This window comes from Apostichopus japonicus, chromosome 1 (genome assembly GCF_037975245.1).
Source record: "Apostichopus japonicus isolate 1M-3 chromosome 1, ASM3797524v1, whole genome shotgun sequence".
Lineage (NCBI taxonomy): Eukaryota > Metazoa > Echinodermata > Holothuroidea > Aspidochirotida > Stichopodidae > Apostichopus > Apostichopus japonicus.
Window position 1 is genome coordinate 2,636,906 of NC_092561.1, and position 14,156 is coordinate 2,651,061.

The 14,156-nt window shown below is 40.2% G+C and overlaps 1 protein-coding gene across 1 annotated transcript; it reads left to right on the plus strand.

Annotated features, from left to right (window-relative positions):
- Window positions 1-3,245: 3,245 nt before the first annotated feature.
- On the plus strand, window positions 3,246-11,456 carry LOC139979958 (acetylcholinesterase-like). The gene is made up of 8 exons (XM_071991265.1): window positions 3,246-3,746; window positions 5,655-5,814; window positions 6,451-6,528; window positions 7,025-7,143; window positions 7,825-8,001; window positions 8,701-9,314; window positions 9,508-9,680; window positions 10,414-11,456. The coding sequence occupies exons 1-8, from the start codon at window positions 3,357-3,359 to the stop codon at window positions 10,527-10,529; spliced, it is 1,827 nt and encodes a 608-aa protein (XP_071847366.1). The 5' UTR covers window positions 3,246-3,356; the 3' UTR covers window positions 10,530-11,456.
- The last annotated feature ends 2,700 nt before the right edge of the window (window positions 11,457-14,156 follow it).

Below are 14,156 nucleotides of genomic sequence, written 5' to 3' on the forward strand. Positions count from 1 at the left end.
AAGGCCTTACCTGTAAGGGTCAGAAATTCCGATAAATGCAAGATTGTGGGCCGATTAGTGTGATTTGTTTTGCTTTCAGACCGGTCTGAAATATTGCGGGGAACAATTTGTCCAACAGACCGCCTATTGAAACACTTGACCCAAACTACGTCACGGTTCATCGTCCGAATTTTTCTGATGGCGTACATGTAGCAGTTGCGTGCGCAGGATTTCAAAAGTTGGGTGAGGTGATACCAAATTCGTTGTGGTTTCTACTTGCGCGAACGTTATCGTGCGAATAACATTGATTATTCGCACGCATGTAACTTGACCAATCAGCGCTCGTGATTGATGTAACCAATGAACTGTCCTGTGTGGCAACTTAACCCCCCTTAAGTTACGCCGCTGAATATGACAACGGCCTTGCATGACCCTTAGAGAAGACTTGCTAGGAGTCGATAAAGCCAAAAGGTGCGCCATAATGTCAAAGGCAAAAAAGGCGCCACAAGAGGCCACAGTTAAAGAAAGATTCAAGAGTAAACTTATCGGAAAATAAGCACAGTACCTGCACAAATATCACAAAAGAAAAAAAACCGGTCTTCAGAATAAAATTGCTAGAAAATGTGTTGCATCCTGTTGATTCACTGTAAATAAGCAGCCTTTGGCACTGCAGGCAAAATGCTCCAAACCGAAAATTTGAATGAATTAAATTCATCATATTCCTTATACATTTTAAGAAAGTTTGCAACAAATCTTATTTGAAATATTCCAACAAAATCTTTTATTATTTCTCCGAATTTTCCCAGAATTGATCACATCTTTGATTTCTCTCATATTTTACAGATTTTGCTATTGATTTTGAGAAAGATAACCATTTTTTTTTGAGAATCAGCAATTTTTCATCGACCCAAATCTTGAGGGGGGCGAGGGGGGGGGGCAAATCGACCGTGCACACCCAAAACTGTGGTTGGGGTCATGGTTAACCTTCCCCGCCTACTCAGTACGAACACGTTCGTGTGAATATAAATGTTTATTGGCAGTGCTTTTCTAATCACTACATGACTACTTCATGATACCCACATACACGTTCGTGCGAATAACAATCCTTATTGGTACGCCTTCGTGTGCATAGTCACTGTCTATTAGCACGAGCATCATGTTCGTGCGAATATCGACGCTTATTGGTACGTCAACGTGCCAATAACGGTTGTTATTGGTACGTGCACACCTGCCAATAGCCACGACCTTAAAAATTTGCCCGACTGAAAAAGACCCGTTCATGAAAGGACAAGAGGAGAATGAAGGACTTTATCAAGGTTATGAGTGCCGTACTGAAGCTGACGAAAAAGTTACCCCCGACTGACGACGGGAGGTACGTTGGCCACCACGCCCCGCCCCCCTCCCGCCCAGTGGCGGAGCGTCCATACAGTCAGGGGGCGGATGCCCCCCTGACGGACTCAAATGTACTGCTGGCGCCCTTTTCAGCTTTTTACCCCCTTTACTTATTCGCGATTATTGACTTTTTTATTGCGCTCTCATCTACCAATTGACCTTTTTCACATTTTTTTGGCGATGACACCTATTTATTCTTCGTTTATCTGCAAATTAGCAAGGCCCGGAAAAGGTCATTTCCGGCAATCTAGGGAGTATCTATACTCAAAATTTTTGGGTATGCTCCGCGCCAACCCGTGGTGGCGCTCCGCTTAGATAGTGTCGGAAGCGCCCCTACAGACCATTCTCGCCCCCCTTGACCAATACCCCTAGCTCCGCCACTGCTCCCGCCACACCGCCACACCTCCCCCACCGACTCCTTTGGGCATCTCAGTGTTGTAATGTTTCATTTTGTTATTATCTTCCAGAACGAAGCATTCAAAATACAAATCAACATATCCATCGAAATTACAATGAACACAAAAACGTTTTATAAGTTAATATGAATATTCATGTCCTAATGTATTATCAAAACTACAGTTCACATGTAGTTCACCAAATTGTTGTCATGGATTCCACAATATGCACGAGAAGTAATAGAAATGATAATCGTATAATGACGCTACTTCGATTCACCTTTCTAGTCAAAATGTGTTTGCTGGTTGAAACGTTTGTTTCTAATTCCTCAGGTTTGTGTTGCTAATTCACCAACAGAACTTAAACCGCATGCATACTGAAATTCTCAGGTAACTGCTTCTTATCCTGTTCTAGCCATCTACTATTATTTTGCTCTTTCAGAAATAAATCCCGCTGTTAATTATTTTTAGAAGTGACGAGAGTCGTCTACGAAATCACTTGAAAATTCTTCAGGTAAAAATGTAAAAAACAGGACTGTATCATATCTCTGTAGCCACGCTTATAATTGAGAAGTTGCATCGGTCACAATAATAGAAGGTGATGAGTTTCTTCATCAAGGGGGTGGGGCTGTGGGGGGGGGTGAGTGGAATTGAAAGTACGTTGGATTGGGATTGAGAAAAATGCACCAGGTTGTACTTTTCGCGTTCCACGAACTAAGTTTTTCATCAATAGCGGTGTATATTATTTCGTAATATCTTAAGTACATAGCCAAAGGGACCATCGATCATTGTCCATGTTGACATAATGTTTTAATCAGCTGAAATGGATGACGAAGCTACGGAAGCTTAGAAAAGACATGTCAACTGATGTTTGGTATAGATGTAACAATTCGTTATATGACAAGAACATGAAATTTGGACAATTTGTCGACAAATACCAACTCATCAAAATTGCCAAAATTCTTGACATTTTGGCGTGATCATTAACTCGCCAAATGGCACCAATTGGAAACTAAAGTTTTGACTAGATCATACCTACTCATCAAAGTGACAACACAACTGAAATTGACATTTTGTCGAGGTGCATCAACTCGTCAAAATGGAGAATATCTTAAGATTGACGTTTTGACATTATACCAGCTTATAGTTTTATATTTTTCAGATTTGGAAGAGGGCAAGTCGGTCATTTCAGTTTTTTTTTGTGCACTTCGAAAAAGTTGATGCATCGCACCAAAACGTCAATTTTCACATTCTTGTCAGTATGACAAATTTGATGCATCTCGACCAAACGTAAATTTTCAGATTTTCGACATTTTGACGACTTAGAATATGTCTTCAAAACTTCAATTCTTAACTTCTTGTCATATTGATGAGTTGTTGCGTCTCATCAAAACGTCAACATTACATGTCTCTTCTACGCTTCCGTATAAAGCAGGGCGCTAGCTCGTGTGAGTTTAATCAAAGGAGTAAACCAACAAGGTGTTTAGTCACAAGTGTAGTGATATTAGTTAGTGTACAGTGGGGACTGTATCGTCTATAGTCCACACTGGAACAGAACTTTGCTGCACTAGAATTCGTGGTCAAGTATTAATGTGCATGAAAATGTCGCCAATAGCACTAGCCTTTCTCATCTTGGTTTCCTCCGTAACAACCTTGATATGTGCGGAACAGGAGCAGCCTACAGTGACACTCAAAGATGGTACTGAACTTGTTGGGATCTACGATGAATTCCATAGCGATGAGTTACCAGCACACGCCAAGTTGGAAACTTATTATGGTATACCATATGCGGAGCCCCCTGTTGGAGACCTTCGTTTCAAACCTCCTGTCGCCAAAGGAAAGTTAGAGAGTCCTTTTAGTGCTTCAGAAATTGGAAAATCTTGCTTTCAGATTGATCCTGAAGTTACTGGACTTCCATTGACGAACGAAGAAATGTCAGAGGATTGCTTGTTTCTAGATGTGATTGTACCTCATCCCAGAGTAAGTTCTCCTCAATAATTGACATAAAAGTCTTAATTAACCTAAGTTAATGAACCAGACACGTTAATCAATTCTGTCAACTGGACCATTAATATTATTGCACTACTGGAAAGAGACATATCTCGTTTCTAGTATTCTATCCAGGTCCATTGCTATAGGGAGGTGATAATAGGCGGTGTGGAGTCGGGTGGGTGGAGGGGGGGGGGGTAGGGGGAGTTACTGATCACCTGTCTCTGAAGCAGTGCCCCCAACTTCTCGTAAGTCCGTTGCTTTGCTCTAGGTCAGTTGTAACCGGTTCAATATGCAGATCTTCTTAAAACATGGTATACTAAATGTAAAACCTACGGTATTTGCACGCTTATAGTTGAAATAATATTGTATATGACTCTAATTGCCCAATATTGTAGACAGTATCAACTATGCAGTTGACAATGTAAACAAACAATAGTAGAATACACTCACAATAAAATGCAGTAAACGTGTAACAACGGATGATTCAGACACACATGTTGATTATTGAATTAATATTGATTAACCCAAACTGGCTAGCAATAGCCTTTCTACAGCTAAAATATTGCATATACTCAGTCGCGTATAGAAAGCTTAACAAATGTGTCAGTGGTAGGGGGGGGGGCACAACACTGCCGGGGTTTGGGGTCATTTCCCAGGAGAGTGTTATAGTGACGAACCACGTTAGCCCAGAAGAGACATTTGAAATAACATCGAAATATTACAAAGTCGAAATATGTAGACCATATTCTACTTTCTCTTAAGAAAAAAAAGAGAGCAGGCAGTTTTGTGCAGAATATTAGCGTATAAGCAATTTTATTAACTGTGCATTATTTGAAGGTTCTTGCATATTTAAATGATATTCCATAGGTAATAGAACTAAAAAAAAATGGTTGGTATGATTGCATCGCTCTTTCGTTTTGTTGGTTCAACTAATCTTGAATGATCGGAAAGTGAAGGCTAGGAGGCATAGGCGTAGGAGCCCAGTTTGATTTGGGGGGGGGGGGGGCTGTAACGACTTGCCCGAAAATATAACCAAAGTCGTTTCAATAATAATGATAATAATAATATAAGTTTAACCATTGAAAAACACACAATTTATTTCTTTCAGTAGGTGCCCTGAAAATTCTCCTCATATTGCCCGAATTTTCACAAAAATTACTTGCTTGGAGGGCTGAACCCCCCCCCCCCCCCAGCTCCCACCTCGCCTCCTATGCCTACGCTGGGAGGTGCTTACTCCTACCATTCATTCATGTTCTACGCCGCTATTACTGCATTTGCTTTACAACAATTGTTGACACGAGCGAAGGATTGATAGAGTAAAAACAAGCTTTGCAATGCATCGAGCAGTCAACAAGATGTAAAGGGACCCTTCCCTGTCCTCTACGGCTGGCACCCATCACACCTTATAGAATGATCTTGACATAGATATGTCGTAGATCGTTGCATTTCGATAACATTTTGAAAGACCGGTTAACCGCTGTGGTTAATTGGCTGTATTATATAGGCTTATATACAGACAATTAGATCAGATGCAACTTGCACAACACTCAATGAGCAAACATAAGACATCAATGGCCTCAAATGATTTGTTTCTAATGTGTTATAGATTTGACAGGAAAACCTGGTGTTGAAGGTGATCTAAGGGGGCGCTGCTATCTTATATGAATTTGCAAGACATGGTTTGGATGAATTATTAGAATTAATAGAAACAATGGATTCAATTTTAAAGCTTGAACTGAGGAGCCAATCATTGTTATCGTTTAGCCTCAATGTTTATTTTATTGTCTTGGATTATAGCATACCAAGACTAAAATTCTGTGTAAAGTCATCCTTTTAATATATGTAAATTAGATTTAATTATACTGCACAAAAACCATCTTTTGATTAATTCCACAGCCAGAGAAAGCTGCTGTGTTTTTCTGGATTCACGGAGGAGGGTTTACTATAGGGGCTGGAAACATGCCACTGGGTGGTACTATTCCACTTGTTTCTTATGGCAATGTTATTGCTGTAAGCATCAACTACCGGCTGAATGCATTTGGGTTCATGACAACAGGTAAGCTTGATATTGTGCTTACAAATTTATGTTTACAAAGTTGCCTTGTGAAAGCATACAAAAGCTTGGTGAAGAAATGATTAGCTAACCATGTAAACGTCATAATCCCAAAGACAAGGACTCACGAAAGAACCATAATGCAATGTAATGTATGATATATGTTGCAAGTGTAATTTTCAAATTAACTTCGTTCATAACACACATCAAGGCAACTTCGCTAGCCTCGCGAAAACTTCCGGACGGTATCTATATAGTTGCTTATTGTTTTCTCTTTTTAGTTTCGAGAGAAAACTTTTTAAGTTATCTTTCCAAGTACAATCTTCAAGTTTAATGGGAATATCAATGTTACTCCTGGTTTCAGTCCATGAACAATTGTACTGAGGTAGTATCAAGATTTGATTTGAATCATGGTACATTATGTTCAACAACTATAGCGACCATGATTGCCTGTTTCTTATTGAACTCCTGCTGGGACAATGTTTTCGATTAACCTTTTACTTTCACTTGGATGCTTTCTTTGACTTGGAAAGAATGGCTTCTGCGGTACAGTTTTCAGGGTCATTAGGCAATTTGTGTCTTTTACCAAAAGTCTCCATAGGTAGCATAAAATCGTCACATTTCTATATTTTTCAACAGTTGATGACCTTATTCCAGGCAATCTTGGACTCAGGGACCAACAGCTTGCTCTCAAGTGGGTTCAGGAAAATATTGAAGGTGTGTATGACTAACATTAGAAGAAATCATACTAAAGTTCATCAATGGCATTGTTCTAGTGACAACTGAAACAGACAGGGCAAAAGTGACTCAGTGTTGTTTCATCTAAGTCCTGTCTCTGGCTGGTGATGATGATTGAGACTCCCTGGAACCATTTGGCAAAAGCGGAGAGAGCAACCCTATACTGCGAGGTAGTTTCTGTCTTTGACTTGGTATATATTAACAAGTTTGGTTTAGCTTTACTCTATATAACTTTCCCTATCGTTAACAGTTAGAACGGCACAACGACGTTGTATAATATATTCCAGTGCGAATATTCCGGTGGAAATTTCATCACGAATTACTATTATCTGTCAGCTTATATGTGGCTGATTATCAGATGCCATGGTGTCATTAGTTAAAGATCAGGAATCTTCATAAGCATTTTTGATTTTCATCACGGTTATATACTTTCCTGACTCTACCAAGTGTTACCACCTTAACCTTAACCTTACAGCATTCGGTGGAGATCCAGAGAGGGTGACAATTGGTGGTGTTAGTGCAGGATCTTCGAGCGCTTCATTACAAATGCTCTCACCAGACAGCAGTGGCCTGTTTAAGAATGTCATCATGCAGGTAACGACTAACATGCTAAGGCGTAAACAATACACATTATCCAAACATTTATCCCCATTACATCTTACCCAGCAAACACAAAAACGTTTTTAAAACGTTATTAAAACGTTTTGTCTTTTGTTTTGATATCGTTATGTGTGGTGTAATAAATATGTCTCGAAAACGTTTTCAGGCTATTATTTAAAACATTTTTTCGTTAAAAGATTAATATAACATTAATATCTCATAAAAACGTTATGCCGACGTTTTTATAACACCACATTTAACGTCATAAAAACATACTTATATAGGCCCTTTTAAAAATGTTATGATAACGGTTTGTGTTTTCTGGGTAGTACGGGTAATCGTGTACGTATAAGTCCTGAACATCACGCTAAGTGCTTACCACACAGTACAAATTACAAATTACTTGTCCGTGTTTACGTTTATCAACTTAGTATCGCCATGACCTTTAATACCGCTTCATCTAAGAACAAAGTTAACTTTATCTCTATTGTTAAGAAAAACATGTTTGCTTTCTTCAGTGGATATGCAAAGTCTTTACATGTAAGAATGGCATTTCTTGTTCACAAATATCATTCAGCCTTTTGTAGAACATCTGTCAATTAACATTCTTGGAAATTAACACTATCACTGATTGCTCAGAATATTTATCAATTATATGTGAATATATTTAAACAGAGTGGATCTTTATTGGATGTGTGGAATACATTCCGTTCTCCCGAGGATGGTAGGAGGGAGGTAAAGGCGATGGCTAAGCTGTTGGAATGCAGCCCAGAAGACATCGAAGATGACCCCAAATTGTTACAATGTCTATTAGCTGCCCCGGCGGAAGCGATTCTTGAAATGAGTTCCAAGGTAGCGTATTCAAAAGTCCTTGCTCTGTATGGGTGGACATTGTCCTAAGGTTGCTCTAGGCAATGCAAGGATGATCCATATAATTTCATTTTTTTTCAAGCTCGTTTGACAATACCTTTAAGTTTACTTAATGTACATTTTAAGAAGGTATGATCTAAATATGTCCAATGTGAAGGCAAGCTATGAGATAGATGGAAATGAAATATTGAATTCCATAAAACAAGTCTGTCGTCATCCACTGATGCGAGCCAGTTTCGAAACGGCATACAATACACCCATCGCATATCAAACCACATATACTCATTTTACCTAATCGAAGAGAGTTGTAAAAAGCGCAGAAACATATCACATATTATCCTATATACAAACGTAAATACCTACCTTCATACCTATATGGGCTTCCCACAATCTTCACCTCACCTAGCTGTTACTGCTTGTATCAACATTCCATTGAAGTATTAGCTGATATTTTAATTTGTTCAATTCAACCCGAGCATCAACATTACTGGCAAACTGTGAACTCATATAATCTAATAAATCGAGCTACCAAAGTATCTATTAGACCATGGAGACTTTACCTCCATGATTAGACATAACTAAAATCTGTGCGGGTTCCTCACTCCTTAATCGAATGTTTTACTGTCTCCACAGTAATACTTCATATAGTAGTTATAAACATCCACACTCTTGTCTTTTCAGGTAGGTGAAGAACTAGGCAATCCCGGTTTGCCATCTCCCGGGCCAAGCCTGGACGGAGTGTTCCTCCCACAAGACCCTCTATCACTGATAGAAGCAGGCAAGATAAATGGAGAAAACGTGATTGTTGGCACCAACGCGGAAGAAGGGACCTTATTTCTCTATATGATATCTCAAGACAAAGAAGTTAGACCAAAAGTTAACTCTACCACATTCGGCGTGGCTCTTTCTTTATTGTTTAACGATAACATAGATCCTGCTCTTCACGACCTCATAAAGTTGATCTATGCTCCTGATCCCAGCATCTTGCTCGATGAATCCAGAGATGACTTCTTCAAAGAAGTTACACAATACTTAGGTGATCGTACATTTTTGTGTTCGGAATCCAAGTTCGGTAGAAAGGTGTCACCATTCCTTGACGTCTATAGATATACAATGACGTATGTCCCTTCCAAAAACTTTGTGGACATCAAGTGGGCGGGCGCCGCGCATGGAGATGACATACAATACGTTTCAGGAGGTGTTTTTGAAGGGAAATTCTACAATGAGTCCACTGAAGAGGAGAAAGTTTTATCGAGAAAAGCTTTAAGTTACTGGGTCAATTTCATTCAAACAGGGTGAGATTTTTTGTTGATACCAAATTACACTTTGTAAATCTTTGCAGATTCCGGTTTCACATATATTGATTTTGAATAATTCTGGAATAACTTTTAGTGCCTGAAATAGAGCGTTATGTTTCGCTTTTAACACATTTCCATTAACTCCATTTTACGAATTAATTCTCTTCATTTAATTTGCCTTTTGCTACAGAAATCCCAACACACCCGAAGATGCCGAGCCAAATTCGCTTCCCATTTGGCCTAAGTTTACGAAAGAAGATGAACTGTTTAAAGATTTAACACCCGCTATGAACAACATATACATGAAACGAAGAGAATGTTACTTTATTGAACATGTCTTGCCGCCCTTAAAGAAAGCATTTGGTAAGTATATATATATATATCGATACCTTGCCGTGATGTGATGAAAGTGGAGGGGATGTGGCGGGGTCACAGTTTACATCATAGATATAAAGCTGTGATTGAATTGTCCTATAGAGTGAAATATTCAGTGGCGCCACCACAGGTTGGCGCGGAGCGTACACGATTTTTTGAGTAAAGATATTCCCTCAATCGCCGGAAATGGCCCATTCCGGGCCTTGCTAATTTGCAGATAAACGAAGAATAAATAGGTGTCATCGCCATTTTGTCATAAAATTACACCAACAAAATGTGACGAATGTCAATAGGTATTTGAGAGCGCAATAAAAAAAAAGGCCAATAATCGCGAATGAGTAAAAAGTGGTAAAAAGCTGAAAAGGGCGCCAGCAGTCCATTTGAGTCCGTCGGGGGGGGGGGGGGGCATCCGCCCACTCTGACTGTATGAACGCTACGCCACTGAAAATATTATTCCAATTCTCTGAATAAACGATGGCTACCATCGGTGCATGTTGCTTGTTCCTTTCGAAGGGAGGGTGTAGGGGTAGCAAAATATATTGTATCATGTTGGGGTTATGTCATTTGCTGCAGACGCTAATCTAAGTTCTCAAGCATAGGTAATCTTTGAAACTTATAAGATTGGAAACAAAATGCGACCATGAAGTTATACCTATCCCTATAGAAGACAAAAAATGAATTGTAACCACTAATTAGGCCAACAATGCTGTTTTCATTTCAGAGGAATTGAAAGAACTGAGACTGAAGAGAGACGAACAGTCAAAATGGTCCGAAGAGGGACAATGCGAGGGAGAGTCTTGTCATCAGGATCAACCCCCAGTGGAAAATGAACCTTGAAGCAATATCACCACTAATTGATTATTTTACCAAGAATTATCACAGAGTAAACAGACTTAATAATTGTATTAATATTCGATAGCGAGAAATTTGATGTATTCGCTTACTGCCATACCCAACTGAACGGACATTAAATTGCATAATTTTTGATCACCGACTTGTTTGGCCATTGGGCCGTGTCAGGGACACTTATAACTTTCAACGAAACATCATAAATGTCTGCAAATATTCACCTATAGCGATATTTAACCATAAGTACACCACAAATAGAATAGCCAAGAGTCCAAAATTGCAATATTTTTTATACCCTTTTGGGGTCGTCTGTTATTGCAAAATTGGAGTGAATATACCACATAAATGCGGAGTAAGTTAATATATCAAAATGCTATTTAGTTACATTTTACCGAAAGATGACCATGACCAAAGGTCAAAAACAGTTGCGTCACCAACTGATTTTAGAACTTGAGTTTTAAATGTGTTTTCAATATGTCTCTTAATCATAACATATTAAAAATTCCATTTGTGTTCATGGCTGTAAGGGCAAAATGCAGATCTTTGAAGTTAGGGGGTAACTTCATTTTTATGCAATTCTTACATTGCGTTTAGAGACAGTGGTAGTTGAAATTGTCACACTTCCTAGCATACGAGCAGTTGCACTAAACAGTGGTAATGTGATAATAAAATGTAAGAAATAAAGGCAAATAAATGCAAATTTTACCATGCTGCCTAATATGTAACTCTTTCAACCGCTTCCTAGAGTATCTTTATAAAAGGTGAGACGTCGTGGCAGTAAAAATACAAGTCATGCAAGATTGGTCAGAATGTTGGAAAAAAGTACAATTTTCTGTGAGGAACCATCAGATGGGTTGGAATAATTATTTCCATGATATTCATGCAAAAATAAAATCACACGCCGGCAAATCTAAATATGTTATTATCAATTTTTTACTTTTTCTTCGTAAACTTACGTCTGTTTTAAAATGCTCAATTTACAATCCGAAGCTTAGGTACGAAAGTTATACAACAATATATTAATTAATACCCCGGAATTATGAACTAAACATGAATATCACATGGAAAGTAACTATAAAGGTCTCTTCTGGTGACACTATGACATTCACACAGAGTTAGCCCTTCCCACTTCAAGCTGAACCCCATTACTGAATTCTTAAAGGTATAACGAAGGCATGGGATCACAGACAATTCACATTATTAAGTAACCTCAAAACTCTCTAATATTCGATATAACCGCTTCGTGTATGACTGAATACGCTCGCTTTGAAAATTGGCTCCTATAGAGCCCTCACCACAATGCACTGTAAGCCGCCATTGCTTACGTATTACACTTAAACAGTGGCGTCGCCAAGGGGGGGGGGGCAGGGGGGCACGTGCCCCCTGGAAAACCTAGTGCCCCCCCGAGCGCCCCCCCCCCATCTGAGATTTGGGTTGGTAAAAAAATATATATATATTTTGTTATATTCAACTCCCATCATCTGAGTTGGTTTTTCATAAGGACAAAGAAGCACAGTAATTCGTATTTTCTTCAAATGAGCTGCGAAAAAATGAACAAGTTTATCCTTGAACGTCGGGTATCGAAGTCGTAACCCGCGCCATCACAACAGGTGTCGATATTTACATTGAATGTGTCAGTGCTCACGCCATACCAGCGGATATACAAGTCCGCTTCGCGAGCTACATGACTGTGAGAAGGGAGGGTACTGCAATATGTTGCCTTGGTCTGAGGTTGACAGGTTAGGAGCTGACGAAATGTGAGAATGTGAGGGTCCGCAGGCACCATACTTGCCTATATTTGTGGACCCATATATTAACCCTGTTGTGTAGGGGGTGCAGAGGTCATTTGAGGTCAGATGCTTGTAGGAACAAATGGCGAATGTTCACACCTGCATACTGAGCCATACTCGATGTGTGATCAAACTTTGGATTGCATGGTGAGATCCCTGATAGGAGCCAATAACGATGCTGGAACCTGTTACATCTTAATAGATAATGGGCGAAAACGAGAAGGACAAGAAAGGAGTCGGGGGTCATGCACACATTAAGTCAACAAATGTAGGTTCTATTGATAGGGTTAGGCATAATATCGACAGCATGTGGTTCATATCCTCTGCAAAATTCTGCGCCTTGTTAAAATCATTACCTCAAAAATAGCAATTTCTGGAGATATCTTCAGATCGAATTTAGCATCAAATGTGGCAGCATTTTGCATCTAGCCCATCCTCCGTATGCGAAAATTTTCCAAAGGGGAGGGGGGCAGTGGCGGCGGAACCGGGGGGCTTGGGGGGGCTCAGCCCCCAATGAAAAAGTTGAGGGGGCAAATGCATGATAAGCCCCCCAATATTTACCAAGGCTCCGAACGTGCATCTGCCATTTTTCAATGCATACTTGTCGATCTGTCCGATGCACACGTACACTATATAGGTGTAATAATTTTAGTAAATGCTGGGGGACCCTCGGCCTGTCCCCTGGCTATAGACCACATTGTCACCCCAACCGCGTCTTCACGCCCCGTGAAAAGTGGAAGCAGTGAGTGTGAGTACCGGTAAGCGCAACACAACTTCGTCTTAGGCCAATGACTTGCTTCATTTCAGCCAGTTCTCCAACATCCCCTTACTACACTCAAAAACGTCTTTGCGAGTACACTACGAGTAATAGCTACTCTCTTAAAACACCATCGAATATACAAATTACAATGTTTTTACAGACTTTTACGTGTAATCTGAGAAATTGCAGGCTTGAGACCCATATTTTAGGGCTAGGTATTCGCAGCATAAAACACTCGGGAAGTGCCGTTTCCGGCCATCTGGGGGTTTGAAAAACCAAAAATTTTCTTGTACGCTCCGCGCCAACTGATGGTGGCGCTCCGCTTAGATAGTCTCTACACATTAGCCCCCCCCCCCAATAATTTTCCCGTTCCGCCGCACCTGGAGGGGCACCCCCTCCCCTTAGACCCCTCCCCCAGGACGTTGATCCGTATCCACCTAAGTGCCCCCCATCAAATGCTGGTGCCCCCTGTGCCCCCCCCCCCAGACTGAAAAGTCTGGTGACGCCACTGCACTTAAAATTTCACATTAATGAAAAAACAACAACTGAACCACTCTCAACCCAGTTCCCCTGCATCGAGATTCCGACCGAATGAGTATTGGTTTTTGTCAGGCTGATGGCGATACGGCTTGTGGGCTTCAGCCGATAGTTTAAGCATAGAAAACGCTTGCCATGGCCTTCGTTTGGTGTCTTGAACAACACGAGTTCCCAGCAGCGCTTGAGCCAGACAAAAAAAAACAGGGTCGCATTGCATTACATAGTTAGGACTACGTATTACATTACACATTACGCCCAATATACCTCATTCTTTGAAAACACCTCTAAACTAAGGGGGCCTGACCTACTGTACATAAGACACTCTCTTGGGCTATTGTTGCAACCCGCGGATATTGCTAGAAGAAATTTCTCTATTGACTTCGAGTAAATCGTTCTTCCACGTTGGATGAAAACACGATAAGCCTATATACTTACCAGAGAGCTAGCGGACTCAACAGAACAAAAACACGTTAATCCCACGATGTAACGTGAGCTGTGCAATGCAATGAATAAACTAATATCGAAGAC

Excerpts from the sequence above, each read along its gene's own strand:
- LOC139979958 (XM_071991265.1), top strand. The coding sequence starts at position 3,357 with ATGTGCATGAAAATGTCGCCAATAGCACTAGCCTTTCTCATCTTGGTT. Across the intron at positions 5,815-6,450 it reads ATTTGGGTTCATGACAACAG|TTGATGACCTTATTCCAGGC; the intron begins GTAAGCTTGATA and ends ATTTTTCAACAG. Across the intron at positions 6,529-7,024 it reads GGTTCAGGAAAATATTGAAG|CATTCGGTGGAGATCCAGAG; the intron begins GTGTGTATGACT and ends TTAACCTTACAG.